The sequence below is a fragment of the Salvia hispanica genome, chromosome 3, assembly GCF_023119035.1.
Source record: "Salvia hispanica cultivar TCC Black 2014 chromosome 3, UniMelb_Shisp_WGS_1.0, whole genome shotgun sequence".
NCBI lineage: Eukaryota > Viridiplantae > Streptophyta > Magnoliopsida > Lamiales > Lamiaceae > Salvia > Salvia hispanica.
The window spans coordinates 18,606,237-18,621,495 of NC_062967.1; the positions used below are offsets into that span (position 1 = coordinate 18,606,237).

General features: G+C 37.3%; 1 protein-coding gene across 1 annotated transcript; it reads right to left on the minus strand.

The window, feature by feature from the left end:
• Positions 1-251: 251 nt before the first annotated feature.
• Positions 252-7,197, minus strand: LOC125209508. The gene is made up of 3 exons (XM_048109110.1): positions 5,704-7,197; positions 2,400-2,484; positions 252-1,650 (listed from the first exon to the last, which is right to left on the minus strand). Exons 1-3 carry the CDS (start codon positions 7,059-7,061, stop codon positions 268-270), a joined length of 2,826 nt encoding a protein of 941 aa, XP_047965067.1. The 5' UTR covers positions 7,062-7,197; the 3' UTR covers positions 252-267.
• Positions 7,198-15,259: the final 8,062 nt, after the last annotated feature.

Here is a 15,259-nt window from a genome sequence, read left to right on the forward strand (position 1 = left end):
GACAGAAAATGTGGTGGAAATAGAGTAAGTAGATTGTTGGGTCCACATTTTGAATGATGTGTATGGTTAATATTGGTTTTAAAACTTTCCATTTACAGAATTAGTCTAATTTTAGTGGATAGCACTTGAGTATTTTTTTATGGACGGATGGAATAATATATAAGATCAAAGATTCATAAAAGTTACCCAAACACTACAAGTAAATGGAAATTTATCATTGAAAGATAGGAAAATGCTAGAAATGTTTTCCCATAGCTTGGTATATAGCTACTCCAAAAGGTGATGCAACTTCTGATCAAATTCATCAATGTAAGAATCCTCAAGCCCTTTCCTTAACATGAATTCTCTCCATTTACTATGATTTTCCCTAATTTCCTTTCCAATTTGACTCTCCCTATCCATCACCAACTTGACTGCCTTCACTACACCATCTCTAGTAAACAATCCATCTTCATCTCCCTTCTCCACCTCCACCCCAACTCTCAAATCTCCTCCCAACAACCTTGCATTGATCCATTGATCGCCGACATTCGGCATCAGCACTAGTTGACACTCGTTCACCAACGCCTCGGATATCGACCCCCACCCGCAGTGTGTAACGAAGCACCCTACCGCGGTATGAGACAAGATCAATTGTTGTTGAACCCAACCACCATCCACAACTCCTCTATTTTCCGTCCTAGTCGTAAAACCCTGGGGAAGCGCCTCCTCCACCGTCTCAGCCCCCATCGGCGGCTTCAGGGCCGCCAAAAACGGAAGGCCTGTCTGTTCGAATCCCAGTAACAACTCCTGAAATAGCTCCGGTTTTAACCTAGCCTCACTCCCAAAAGCACAATAAATCACTGATTTTGGCCCGAACCGGTTCAACCATTTGACCCAACGGTCATCTAAACTTGAAGTGGGCGGTTCGGGAAGAACCGGCCCGGCTAGAAGAACCGGTCTTTTAAATTTCATCTCAAGAAAATCATGATACAACCCCTCCATCTCCCTACAAGATTTGAACCCCATGGCGTCGCACTCCTCCGACGCCATGATCACTCGCTCCACGTACTTCATCGTGCTTCCGAACTCCGCCATGTTGTTGATGGCGTCCACGGCGCGCGCCTCATCCAGGTGGAGCCTTATCGCCGACGAGGGAGGGAACCCCAGAGGAGGTTGGGTGAAACCCTCGGCGTTAGGCTCCTGGCGGAAGAGGTAGGCCACGGCGGCGGGGCTGATGGTGCAGTAGTGCACCGACTTGATGCCCAAGCTCCGGGCCAACAGCGGCAGCCAGTGGGTGAAGTCGAAGAAGACAAGGTCGGGCTGGATCTCGAGGAGGAGGGCCTTGACGGTGGGCTCAGTGAGGTCCATGGCGTGGCGGAGGAGAGAGTACATGGGGAAGATGACGTCAGCGGTGGTCTCGGTCCCAGGGGGGAGGCCTTCGACGTGAGGAATGGCGATGGGGATGAATTTGATGAGGTCGGGGTGGAGATTGAGTTGGATAAGTTTGGATTGAGTTTTGGGAGGGAGAATAAAGAAGATTTGGTGGCCTTTTTGTGCAAGTTTGTTGGAGATGTGAAGGAATGTTGTGAGATGGCCCATTGCAAACCACGGGTACATTGCGATCTTAAGATTTTTGTTTAACATTTTTTTTCTATTGTTCCTTTTTTTCTTTTAGGATGGGAAGCTTTGATGGATATGAGATTTGTGTAGATTTAGGTTTGAGAAGAAGAAGAAAGATGAGTTGTCCGAGGTTTCCTCCTATGTTGGACGAAGCTTCATGCTGTAACGTTTGACACGTGCGTTTAGATCTATGCTAAGATATTTGCTTTGTGTATAATATGTATGTATATGTGCATCTTTATCACAAATTACTAATTTGTAACATCGTAGATCAATGTTGTACAGAATGTTACAAGAAAAAGTTCAAATGAGATCAAAATATATCATGATCATATCATGTGTAGAACTAATAACATAACGGCGTGTATAATCAATCTCAATTTGACTATAATAAGGGATTTAAAAAACATTTGTTTTAAAATTTCAATATAAGGACGTAGGGACTGCTCAAATACTTCATAGGAATAGAAGTACTCATATTATCACACGGGATTTTTATAAATCAGAGGAAGTATGTATCTGATCTGCTCGCTAAAGCTGGAATGGTTGATTGTAAACCTATAGAACACCCACAGTACAAACCAATGGGTTACAAATAGTCGTAGGATGAAAGCATGCCGAAGGGGGCGGGGGGGGATAGGATGAAAGCATGCTTGAAAAGCTCATCTAACTCTCCCAAAACAGACCAGACATAGCGTATGCTGTGGCAATAGTGAGCTAGTTCATGATGTCGAAAATACGAATGATAGGAAATCCACGGCCGGATACTTTACCAGCGTAGGAGGTTAGGAGGTAACCTTGTAACTTGGAGAAGCAAGAAGAAGAAGGTTGTTGCACTCCCTAATGTCGAAGCAGAATTTTGTGGAATCAAGAGTGGTCTGACTGAAACATTATGGCTATGGCTGAGAAAGTTGATGACGGAACCGGATCTTCAATCATCAAAACCATGCAGGTTGTTTTGTGATAACAGCTGCTATTAGCTTGTATGATCGAACCAAGCATGTGGAGATAGTTCGACATTTCATAAAAGAGAAGAGGGAAAGATTGTGGAGTTGCCTTTCTTTAAGTCCGAAGACCAGTTGGACTGACATTTTGACAGAAGTAGTAAACTCGAAGTAATTCCGTGGAGTATTCGACAAGTTAAGTATCGGAGATCCCATCACTTAACATGAGCGGTAATGCTGAATAGAAATCTGGGAAATTTTAAACAAGGATCAAGAGTATAATATGAATTGATACGTTATAAGACATTGGATCTAGCCTATACAAAGACATATAAATCATTCTTTATATTAATTGAGTAAATAAGAAAAAACCTCTCTCTTTGATCCTTTTAAACACTCTCAAAACTATATTTGCAGCACCCATATCCACGCTTATGCAAAAGTTCTAATTCACACTATACAATTAACCTTAAGAAAGGCGTAGCAGGAAATGCATAAAAGAAGAAGAAAAATGGAAATATGTAGATCTGAAAAAAGGTTATTTTATTCACTATGTGATTTAGTAAACCAAAAAATGCATGTAAAGTGGATACTTCCGGGATGAAAGAACGAAGCTTTCATTAAAAATTACAACTACCCCCATCCCACAAGAAATATGCACTTTTGGTTGGCCACATATTTTAATACACAATTAATAAAGTAATAGGAAAGTAGAAAGAAAAAAGTAATTAAAGTATTGTTATTGGAGAATGAGTATCATCTTATTAGAGAGAAATGAGTTTACAAACTTTTGGAAAGTGCATATTCTTATGGGACGGACCTTGCTGTGATGCGGGGAGCCTTGGGATCTGGAGGGTTTGATAATTACATCAAGAATTGACAACTGAGACGTTCAACCTTGGTGTTAAAGGCAATAAATTGTGAGATTAACTTGTCGAACATATCACAAATGCTCAATAACAATATAGTCTCTCCGTCCACAAATACTACAAAAAGAGCGCGATTTACTGACAAAATTAGTGAAGGAGACTTATACTCCCTCTGTCCCATTAAAAATGCAACGTTTTCCTTTTTTGGTTGTCCCATTAAAAATGAAACGTTTCCTAAAATGGAAACAACTCTATCTCTACTTTTTCATCTCTCTTACTTTACTCTCTCTTCATTAACTCACAAAACAACACTACATAAAATCTCGTGCCGATTTCCAAATGTTGCATTTTAAGTGGGACGGAGGGAGTACTTCTTTAATGATTTACGGAATTAGTGGCAGACTAAGTTTAACCATATTCATCATATTTTTTGGATTTAATGTTTATTTTGTATATTTAATATTATTGGTTATTGATTTTATTTTATTTTAATATTTAGGTGAAGTAATTATTAAAATAAAAAATTTATCCAAATGATATACTGTTAGTATTGGATAGTGTGTCACTAATATGTAAATATCAACACAAATTTAGTGATTGAGATGCGTCTACAACTAATTAGTGACAAACTATTCCGTCACTAATATGAGCCTAGGGAACATTGGCGGACCTACATGGGACATGGGATCCTATGGAACCCCCAACATTCGGAATTGTTATATATATTCACTAGTTTCACATAGTAAATAAATAGATATATCAGCTCAGGTGGCTGATGCTTTGGACTCACTTCTGGAAGAGCTGAGATGATACTGCCCAAGTACAAATTTTGCATATTTTTATACTTATCCACACAACACTGTTTAAGATTTTCCATTTTTCCAAATACACAAGCTTTCAATATTATTAACATACATAAACTTCATTTGTTTGTTTTGCTCATACTTTGAAATAAAAAAAGTCTCTTTATTTGTTTTCCCCATTAAAATAAAAATATTATCTCATTTTTCTTTCTCCTACTTTATTATTTCTTTACTTAAATTATAAAATAACACCAAATAAAAATCGCTTATCAAATAACAAATGTTTTAGCCTTATTTATTACTCCTTATTCAAACGAAAACAATATCATCTGTATATTTTTTTTTCTCTTACTTTATAATTTCTTTACTTAACTTATAAAATAACACCAAATAAAACCTACTGAAAAACAAATATTTTACATTTAGTGGGACACCATACCTTTATTATTTAACACTTATTATTCATCTATGTATCTCGCAACTTAATAAACCTATGCCATAACTACTAGCAAATATGGAAAAATATTTAACAATTGTTAATGGTAAATTCCCCCCACCAAAAAAAAATAAAAATCCATGCGTCTGCCACTTCTTGGGAACATAGTTTTAGTGACGGCTGATGAGTTTGTCACTAATTCAGACATTCGAATGTAGAACCCAATAAGTTTTGTGACAACATATTCTGTTAGAGATATTGTCGTTAATTTTAGTGGCGAACAAATTAGTCAATAAATTTTTTACTGACAAGCTTTTTAATTATAGCTTCTTTTTCACGGTAATTTGTCACCAAACACTGTCTAATGTCGGAAATTTGATGGTTAGTGATAGATATTTTCGTCACTAAATGGCGTGTTTTTAGTAGGTAATATAAGACATAGTTCGAAGGTGTACAAATTTAAGAAATGTAACAGAAAATGAATGAAAAAAGATCGTTGAAGATGAGTCTACTTTTATATATTAATTTTATAATAAAATATTAGTGAAACAAAGTTAGTGGAACTGTGGAGTTCATTGCTAAAAATTTTAAATAAACAAATGTGACTTATATTGGTGGACGAACTAAAGTAGTATAATGATTATTAGTGGATGGAGGAATTAATTTATATGAGAAACAACTAAGGATAGATTGCATACTCAACAATACTTTAATTATAAGAGAAATAAATAAGGAAGAGACGTATACCAATCATATGATAAAAATGCTGGAAATATAATTAATAGCCGAAAACTCAACTAATTGAAGTGGTATAAAGACTCATAATAGTACTAGAAAATGAAAACCACTTAATTGACTTTTAAAATGTAGACTTAACAATAGGAAAGATAGATTACAAACTTGGATATATAGATAAACGATAAACATACATAGCATGGCCATACACCTACATATATTACATATATGCTTCTCTCCCTAGCCACATTCTTTGGTTGGAGGAAATACACACGGATCTTATAGAAATGTTTTCCCTTGACTTGGTATGTAACTATTCCAAAAGGTTGTGCAATTTATGATCAAATTCATCAATGTAAGAATCCTCAAGCCCTTTCCTTAACATGAATTCTCTCCACTTACCATGATTTTCCCTAATTTCCCTTCCAATCTCACTCTCCTCATCCAACACCAAATTGATTGCCTTCACCACACAATCTCTAGTAAACAATCCATCTTCATCTCCCTTCTCCACCTCCACCCCAACTCTCAAATCTCCTCCCATCAACCTTGCATTGATCCATTGATCGCCGACATTCGGCATCAACACTAGTTGACACTCGTTCACCAACGCCTCGGATATAGACCCCCACCCGCAGTGTGTAACGAAGCACCCCACCGCGGGATGAGACAGGATCAACTGTTGTTGAACCCAACCCCCCTCCACAACTCCTCTATTTTCCGTCCTAGTCGAAAAACCCTCGGGAAGTGCCTTCTCCACCGTGTCGGCCCCAATAGGCGCCTTCAATGACGCCAAAAACGGAAGGCCTGTCAGTTCGAATCCCAGTAACAACTCCTGAAATAACTCCGGTTTCAACCTAGCCTCACTCCCAAAAGCACAATAAATCACCGATTTCGGCTCAAAGTGGTCCAACCATTTGACCCAGCGGTCTTCCAAACCCGAAGTGGGCGGTTCGGGCAAAACCGGACCGGCTAAAAGAACCGGTTTTTTAAATCTTTTCTCAAGAAAATCATGATACAACCCCTCCATCTCTCGACAAGATTTGAACCCCATGGCGTCGCACTCCTCCGCCGCCATGATCACGCGCTCCACGAACTTCATCGGGGTTCCGAACTTCGCCATGTTGTTGATGGCGTCCACAGCGCGCGCCTCGTGCGGGTGGAGCCGGATCACGGACGAGGGAGGGAACCCGGGCGGCGGCCGGGTGAAACCCTCGGCGTTAGGCTCCTGGCGGAAGAGGTAAGCCACGGCGGCGGGGCTGATGATGCAGTAGTGCACCGACTTGATGCCAAAGCTCCGGGCCAGCGCCGGGAGCCAGTAGGAGTAGTCGAAGAAGATGATTTCGGGCTGGATCTCAAGGAGGAGGGCCTTGATGGTGGGCTCGGTGAGGTCCATGGCGTGGTGGAGGAGAGATTGCATAGGGAAGATGACATCGGCTGTGGTCTCGGTCCCCGGAGGGAGGCCTTCGACGTGAGGAATGGTGACGGGGATGAATTTGATGAGGTCGGGGTGGAGATTAAACTGGATGAGCTTGGATTGAGTTTTGGGAGGGAGAATGAAGAAGATTTGGTGGCCTTTTTGGGCAAGTTTATTGGAGATGTGAAGGAATGTTGTGAGATGGCCCATTGCAAACCATGGATACATTGCTATCTTTAGCTTTTTGTTTGACATTTTTTTTTCAGAAGGGAAGCTTCGATGGATATGAGATTCGTGTAGATTTAAGTTGCGAAAGCTTAGGTTTGAGAAGAAGAAGGAGAAGAAATATGAGTTGGAGCAAGTTTCATGCTATAGAGTGTGAGGTGTGTTTGAATCTATGATATGATATTTGTGTATGCGTATTTATAGATGCATCTTATATCTCTTTCAAATAAGTTCTAGTGAGATTAAGAATAGTTCTATAATAGGATATATATTAAACAAATTATGTACTTAATTAATTCAAAAAAATATGTTGGTTAACGTAGTACTTCCTCTTGGCCCTAATAAATATTCCCTCCGTCCTAATAAATATAAAACGTTTGCTTTTCGGCGCAAGATTTTATGTAATGTTGTTTCGTGAGTTAAAGAAGACAGAGTAAAGTAAGAGAGAGGGAAAAGTAGAGATAAAATTATTTCTATTTTAAGAAACGTTTCATTTTTAATGGGACAATCCGAAAAGGAAAACGTTTATTTCTAATGGGACAGATGGAGTATTTCATATTTGATCGGTACGGGTTTAAAGTCCCTGCCAATCCTCTAAATCATCCAATAGCATACTGGTAAACAAAATTTAGATAGCATGCCCCTATCAATATTATTTTATGTGTCCACCCTGTCTGTCCAGGATAGATATCACACTTTCCTTTTTTTTTTTGCTCACAAAAGATGTCATATTTAATTTTCTTTTTTGAAAAACGTTAATATCTCTAACATTAATATATAAAAATATATTTTCTCTCTACTTTATACACAAAATAACATATTTTAAAATCTCGTATCATCACTTAAGTGTGACATCTACCTCATAATAGAGAGAATATTAGTTTTATAATAATTGTGAATATAATGAGTTAATGAAATATGATACTCCCTCCGTCTCACCTTACTTGAGGCATTTCTTTTCGGCACAAGATTTAAGAAAGTTGTGTTTAGTGATTTAAACAAAGTAGATGAGAGAAATAAAGTGAAAGAAAGAATAGAGAGTAAAGTAAAACAAAGAATAAAGTATGTTAGATTAGATGTTTTGTTTTTAACTTAGAAAAAGAAATGACTCAAGTAACTTGAACAAACAAAAACAAAATACGACACAAGTAACTTGGGATGGAGGGAGTATCTACTTACTAAAATTAGTAAAAGTAAAAGTAAAAAAATTATTGAGATCATTCCATTAAAGAAATATGAAATATTTAATATCATATCACATGTATGGAACTAATATCATGACTTCAATCTCAATTTGTCAGAAATAATTTATGAAAGACTGATGATTTTTCTAATTAATTTAATTAAGAGTACTATAATCAATGGTTGTTCTTGAATTATGATTTATGATTAGTACTTCGTCTTCAACTCATTTGTCATTGCCATTTAAAGGGTTGTCGACAATTTATGTGGTACTTTCAAGGGGTGGTTAGTACCATAAATAGCATTCATCTAATTTTAAGAGTGCAGAAGGTCGCTGGAAAATTGATTTCTAACGTTTTAAGTGTAGGTAAATTTATGTGGCTATAAATTATGTTTATCAAACAGCCATTGAATTCAACTAATCTATCAACATTTTAATATTCTATTTATTTCATTTAATGAAATATTTGCTATTTGGGTTTTTGGCTTAAAAAACCATAAACTTTGCCCGAATTCTGGTTTTTCCCACCAACTTTAAAATTTGTTTTTAAAACCACGAACTTTTGATTCGTTTGCTTCTTCCCACGGCGGGTCACCGGTGCAACCCGACTGGTCTATGTGTCATTTTTAATCCTATTTGGCGATAAAATCACATGTGAGATCCTATTTGGCAATGCCACATGTCTTATTCAATTTTGCCATATTCACTTTTTCCACCCTTCATCTTTAATGAATTCTCATTTCCAACCCTTCATCTTTGCCATATTCCCTCTTCACACCCTTGCCTCCCCAAATTTCAGCGCCGCACTCCCCTTCCTCCCCCCTTAACTACTCCGACCTCGACCGCCTCAGCCGCTCGTCAGCAGCGCCGTCTACGAAACCAACAACCAGATGCAAGGCGGCGGAGACAGATGGAGATGGTTTCAAGAAGGAGAAGAGTGATGGAGATGGGAGATCGGCTCGCACGCCGGCGACAGGGTAGACCTCGGTGGAGGCGACAGAAGGGAAGCAACAGTAATGTCGGCAGCGGATCTTCGTTAAATGAAATTGAACAGGAGACAACGTGAATTGAACCGGAGCTGGACGAGAATTGAGGCTGGACGTAAGATCCCCGGTGAAGATGGGAACGGAGGTGGCTGCATCTGATCGCTCAAGCTACATTCAATTCGACGGAGGCAGCAAAGCTGCGCGCGACTGTGAGAGAGAATTGAGCCAGAGCTGAGAAAGAGATTTGGCCGCATGAATTGCAGATTGAAGAGATCTCGATGAAGGAGTATCTCGAGATTTGCAGATTGCATCTTGAGAAATTCATTGAAGATTATTTCTTAAATTTTTTGCAGAATGAAGAGCTCCAGAATTGCAGATTGCATCTCCATAAATTTTCTTTGAAGATTACTTATTTAATTTTAAGTTTTAATTCAAAAAATAGTGTGATTTCACTGTCAAAAAATCAGTTTCCAAGTCATGTTTCCGATTGTCCACGTTGGACAATTTTGCACCGGAAATTTGGTATTCGGGTCGGGTTGGTAAATAGCAAACGAATCAAAAGTTCGTGGTTTTAAAAACAAATTTTAAAGTTGGTGGGAAAAACCGGAATTCGGGAAAAGTTTATGATTTTTAAGGCCAAAAACCTTTTCTATTTTGGGTTGTCTATTAAATATAAACGTTTACTAAACTAAAAAAAAAAAACATTATTTCTACTTTTCTTTTTCTCTTATTTTATTCTCTATTCAATAATTTAAAGATAATTGTGGTGAGAGAGATGCCACTTATCCAATTTTACTTTTTTTTTCAAATTACTATATGTGACATGGTATCAAACTAAGGTGTCAATAAAGATGGTCTAGTTTGGCTGGCCATAAATGGTACTCTCTCCGTCCCACTATATGTGATATATTTTTTTTTGAACACAAGTTTTTAGGTATTGGTTAAAACAATAGAGAATAAAATAAGAGTGAGAAAAAAGTAAAAAGAAAAAGTAGGAGAGGGGATAAAGTAAGAGAGAGATAGATTGTTACTATTTTTCCATAAAAGGAAATGTCTCACTTATAATGGAACGACCCAAAAAAATATGCTTTACTTATGGTAGAACAGGGGGAGTAGTATTTCAGTAAATATACGTATTTTTGGATATTAATAACTTAATTATCTCCTTAATTTAGTTGAAAATATATTATATAAGCTTATAATATTACAATATAAGTTATTTCATATAAATTATTGATAAAGTCTTCTTCACACTATAAAGATGCCTACATTAACTTAGAAATAGTTGTACAATAGTAATTTCTTCTTTGTCTAGCTTTTGATACACTTAGATTAGAGTTTTATTACGTCTTTTCGAGAAGGAGGCAATGGACAATGAATTTAAGGGAGATCAAGTAGAGCAACGTTAATTCTTTCGGGTTTTATCTAGTTTTTGTTGGATTGAATGTGTTTTATTTTGTTTTTATTTGTTTGGTTGATCAGTCTATGGATAGCTAAATTCATAAAATCTTATAGGATGAAAATAATTGACTCTATACTTCTTTTTATTACTTCCTCCGTCCCACTCAAAATGGTCACATTCTTGAGTGTCATGGGATTTTAGGAAGTGTTGTTAGGTGGAATAACGTAAAGAGAAAAAAAAGGTAGTTGAATATTTTAATGAGGAGAGATGAGAGAAGGTTATTTCCAAAATTGGAAAGTGACCATCTTGATTGAGACAGAAAAATTGAAAAGGTGACCATCTTGAATGAGACAGAGGGAATATTTAATATTCAGAACTCGTTTTTACTTTAATTATTTTTTAGTTTGTATTTAACTAATTAATTGTTAGTTTGATTTTTGTGCCCATTAATTGGTTTATATATTATATGTCAATACTCAATAGAATATCTGTGACATGAGCGTTATTACAAGATATGAATAATTATAAAGATTGGTCAATGAAGTATTAATTTGAGATTGAACTTGAGGACTATAAATCCTAGTAAAGCTTGAGTCAGATGAACATAGGCTTCCCTTTTTTATCTGACCTTTTCATTACTTATTTGTTTCTTTGTTTTTTATTATTTGTTTTTTTTTATCTTAGTTAGAAATCAAAACCCAAAAGACCATGTTTTTCCAAATAGTATATAAGGTTGTGAAGGGAGGGTTTTGCACGTGTGTCGTGTGCACGTGTCCCTCCTTTCAATAAGATTTATAATTTTCCCACTAATGCAACTAATATTACAAAGTATAAGTGGCAAGAGCGGGGTCGAACCACAGGGACCATGGACCTACTCGAGATTGTTTCTACGACACAAGCGGAAAAGAGGTCGGTTGCTGCCACGCATTCATTGAGTTAAACTAAATCTACTTGACCTGGTGGAATTAAACTGGACTCTATCTACCCGACCTAGGGGATGGGAAAAGTACGGACACTTGCAACTTGTAAACTGGAGTAAATTGACTAGAACACCTGTAACTGAAGGAACATGCTGAAACTTTCCCAAAATAACCAAACAAAGATGCAAAAGTAAGTGGAGACCATTTTTCCTAAACAGGCTGGAGATGGCAGAAAGCTGTGAAAAGCAAAAAGCAAAAACAAAAAGCAGATCTTATTCTCTAACTAACTCCTACTTCATCTTCTTCATGTAATCAACTAAAAACAAAGTAAAAACAGAGCATCAAACACCATTGACAAAATAAAACAGAGCATGCTTCAAAACAAGGCATAAATATGAAATTCAAGCTAGAACTACCAAATCTACTCTACCGGGTCAAGCATAAAGCGAAATGAACACAGACTAACCTTGTATGCATCACCTAAACTATCAGATCTCATAAATGAGCATGTGAACAACTAGATCTCAACATCTAAGCTACTGGAAATCATGTAAACATCATGGATCTAAATATCTAAGCCACCAATTGCGAAAAGCTTCCAAGAAACATAAGTAAATAGCATCATCAACATGAAAATAAACACCGAAACTTCATAAAACTGAAAATAAGTCGAGATCCAAAGGTGAAGTCGTCAATTCCTCCGATGAAACTACATATTTAAGCCAAGAAAACAACAAACTATCTAAGTGAACTAAGAGAGCGGTGGCGTTAAGCGCCTACGAGAGCTTCCTACCTAAACTACGATAGCGTTAAGCGCTTCATCTTCATTGTGGAAAGCTTCTATTTATAGAGTGGCTTTAACTTCAACCCTAAGGCAACTTCTTGTCGGTATTTGACCATTTTACCCTTGCAATAATTGAGGATCTTCATGTCAGCACGCCATTCTGTCTCCTTGACCAGGTAGATGACTTTTTCTGTGCTTCAACTCCATTCCGCCATTCTGTCTCCTAGACCAGGTAGATGACTTTTTCTGCGCTTTTGCTCCATTTCTGCTCCAGCCGCTAACTTCATGATTCTCCTAGGTCCGATCGACTACTTCTGGTATTTTACTTCAAAATTAGCTCTTTTGCATCTACCAGGTCAATTAGCACAAACTCCTGGGTCCAGCAGATTTCTGCACACTTAAGCTCAAAATTTGTGCATTATCTCCCCCAAAAGCATATAATATCACCCAAAACCAATGCATGATACGAACCTTATCAGGTTGAGTATGTGGTAGACGGTCTATAATTTTATTTCTAGTGTGGTAGATATCCTGTATTTTTATTTGTCGTGTTTGATATCTATACTAGATCAAGTATGTATATTTGCAAGTATTTTTAGTGCTAATATATTATGCATTGAACATCTTCTAGATATTTAACTCAAATAACAGCATTGAACATCTTCCAAGCAGCCACACCATTTTTTTTTATTTTTTTTTTAAACCATAAAAACTTAACTTCATCCAAACGTTCAAACCAAAAGATGCTTCAAACAGATTTAACTACTGAAATCCGAGACAAATGCAAGTAAAACAAGTTCTTAAACTAAGAAAGCATTAAAAAGAAAGCATGTAAATGGCTGATGGCCTCTTCTAAAAAACTGGAACTGGACTACGGCGGCTGGAATGAATCAAGCATGATGACTCCCCGCTAGCTGGTGGCCGGAATCTTCATGGCAGGCTGCTGGATTTAGAGAGTGGAACTTAGAGCCAATGGAGCTATTCTCCCCAAAAAATGTTCTCAAAAAGTGATGATAAAGATATATATCTCATTATGTTCAGCTCCTATTTATAGGGTGGCTTGCCCTAATTTCTAGGGTTGCCTCTTCATGCGAAACGACAACTTTGCCCCTCTTTAGTAGGTGATTGTTCCAAGCAAGTCCTTCCTTCTCGTGTCCAGTTCCGTGGCATCCATCCTGGTCAGTTTGCATATTTTCTGCTCATACTGACCAGTTTGCACACTGTTTGCTTCTTTTTCACTCGAATTTCTTCCGATCCTTTCCTCCTGATTTAGTACCTCAACCTGCACACTTTAGCAACTATTATCCAATAAAGCACATTATACTGACCAGTAACCAAGACCTAGAACGAGACTCATCAAACATCTTCTAGATATTTAACGCAAAAGTTATTTGATGATTTGTATTCATGAGATTAGGTAAATTTTCAGTTTTCATCACTCTATTCAAATATGAGATAATGGTTGGTCTTCAGTGCCAAAATTTACCACCAACATTCACCTTCCGATTAACACGCCGCCAAAATACGCACTATATTTTTGGAAACATGTAAAGAATGAGAGGAAATAGATAGGATTATAGTGTTTTGGGGTTATGCTCTTGCGACTAAAGCTGAATGAAGTTGTTGAGCGTACATGATCGGCTATGTGTCGCGTGATGGTGTGCCAATTTTTATCTTTTTCTTTGATATTTGGCTTCTCATAAATCCTAGGGACTTTACTTAATTATCCATACTACATAGCCCATAAAGTAGGGCAAAATTTTATAGGAAAAATTTTTCGAGTTTGGAAGACATTTTTTATTTCTAAGAAAGGGAAATGACTAGTTTAGAATTCATGTATTCGGAGAGACGCATATACTTAATGCGTCATTCAAAAATAAAAACTTTAAGTTGTGCAAGTGGTTAAATTTACAATTTAAGATCTTTTGGTGCAACCACCAGAGATGCGTAAGCTATATGCTTTTCTCTAGATATACGAAGTCAAAACGTGTTTTTCCCTTTCTTGGAAGTAAAAAATATTCTTCCAAACAAGAAATTCACTCCTTTAGGGATCAAATTGACAAGATTCACTAAATACCGGTACCTCTTTTGTTTACACCGCTTACTGAGATGGTCAATATCAACTGTAATAGGCCACAATACAAAAGATTAAATGATTTACACAATTTGAAATCTAAGTACAAGATATAAGGAATCAAGCCCTAGCTAAGTTCGGATCATGCCACTGAGTGAACCTCAAGATATGCATGTGAAGTATCATCTGCGCACTTAAAACAAATTAGTAACACAAGAAATAAGATCCTTCTGGATCTAAGTGAAAGAGACAACAGGAGAATAAGTCAAAAGATTAGGATATGGCTCAGGTCGCACACACGACTGAACAGGGCACGGACTTCCTCAATCTTCACCAACAAGTCACAAGGGAGCACAGCGAGAGAGTTGGACCCCAAACCCTAGGAATCCACCGATTACTACTTCACACTGGTGATATAAAACACGAACCGACAAAACACCTCACAATCACTGCCAAAAGGCCTCAACAACGCATAGATCTCACAGATCTAAGAAATCAATCGAAGATCTTCAACCACTGCGACAGAATCGAACAAACCATTCGAATCTTCAAAGGAAATCTCCAGATCAACATAGGGGTTTGTTAGAGTTTGTATACTAGAAATCACGTTTCGAGTGATTGAATACTGTAAAACTCTTATTTTATTTTCCAAGGAATAAAACAGATTATTTTTGTCATAATGTTGTTATGTTTTACATTTAATGGATGTTAGTTGCATGTTTAAATGTATAAGTTAACTTAACAAGGTCTAAGTCTTTGTTTTAGTAGACCGGTTGTGGGCGGCGTCCACTTTAAGTAACACGGTCAGTCCTAAACAAAGAAAAAGAAGAATTTCACAACCTAGATGGAATTAGACTATCCATCGAGAAAGGTTGCAAT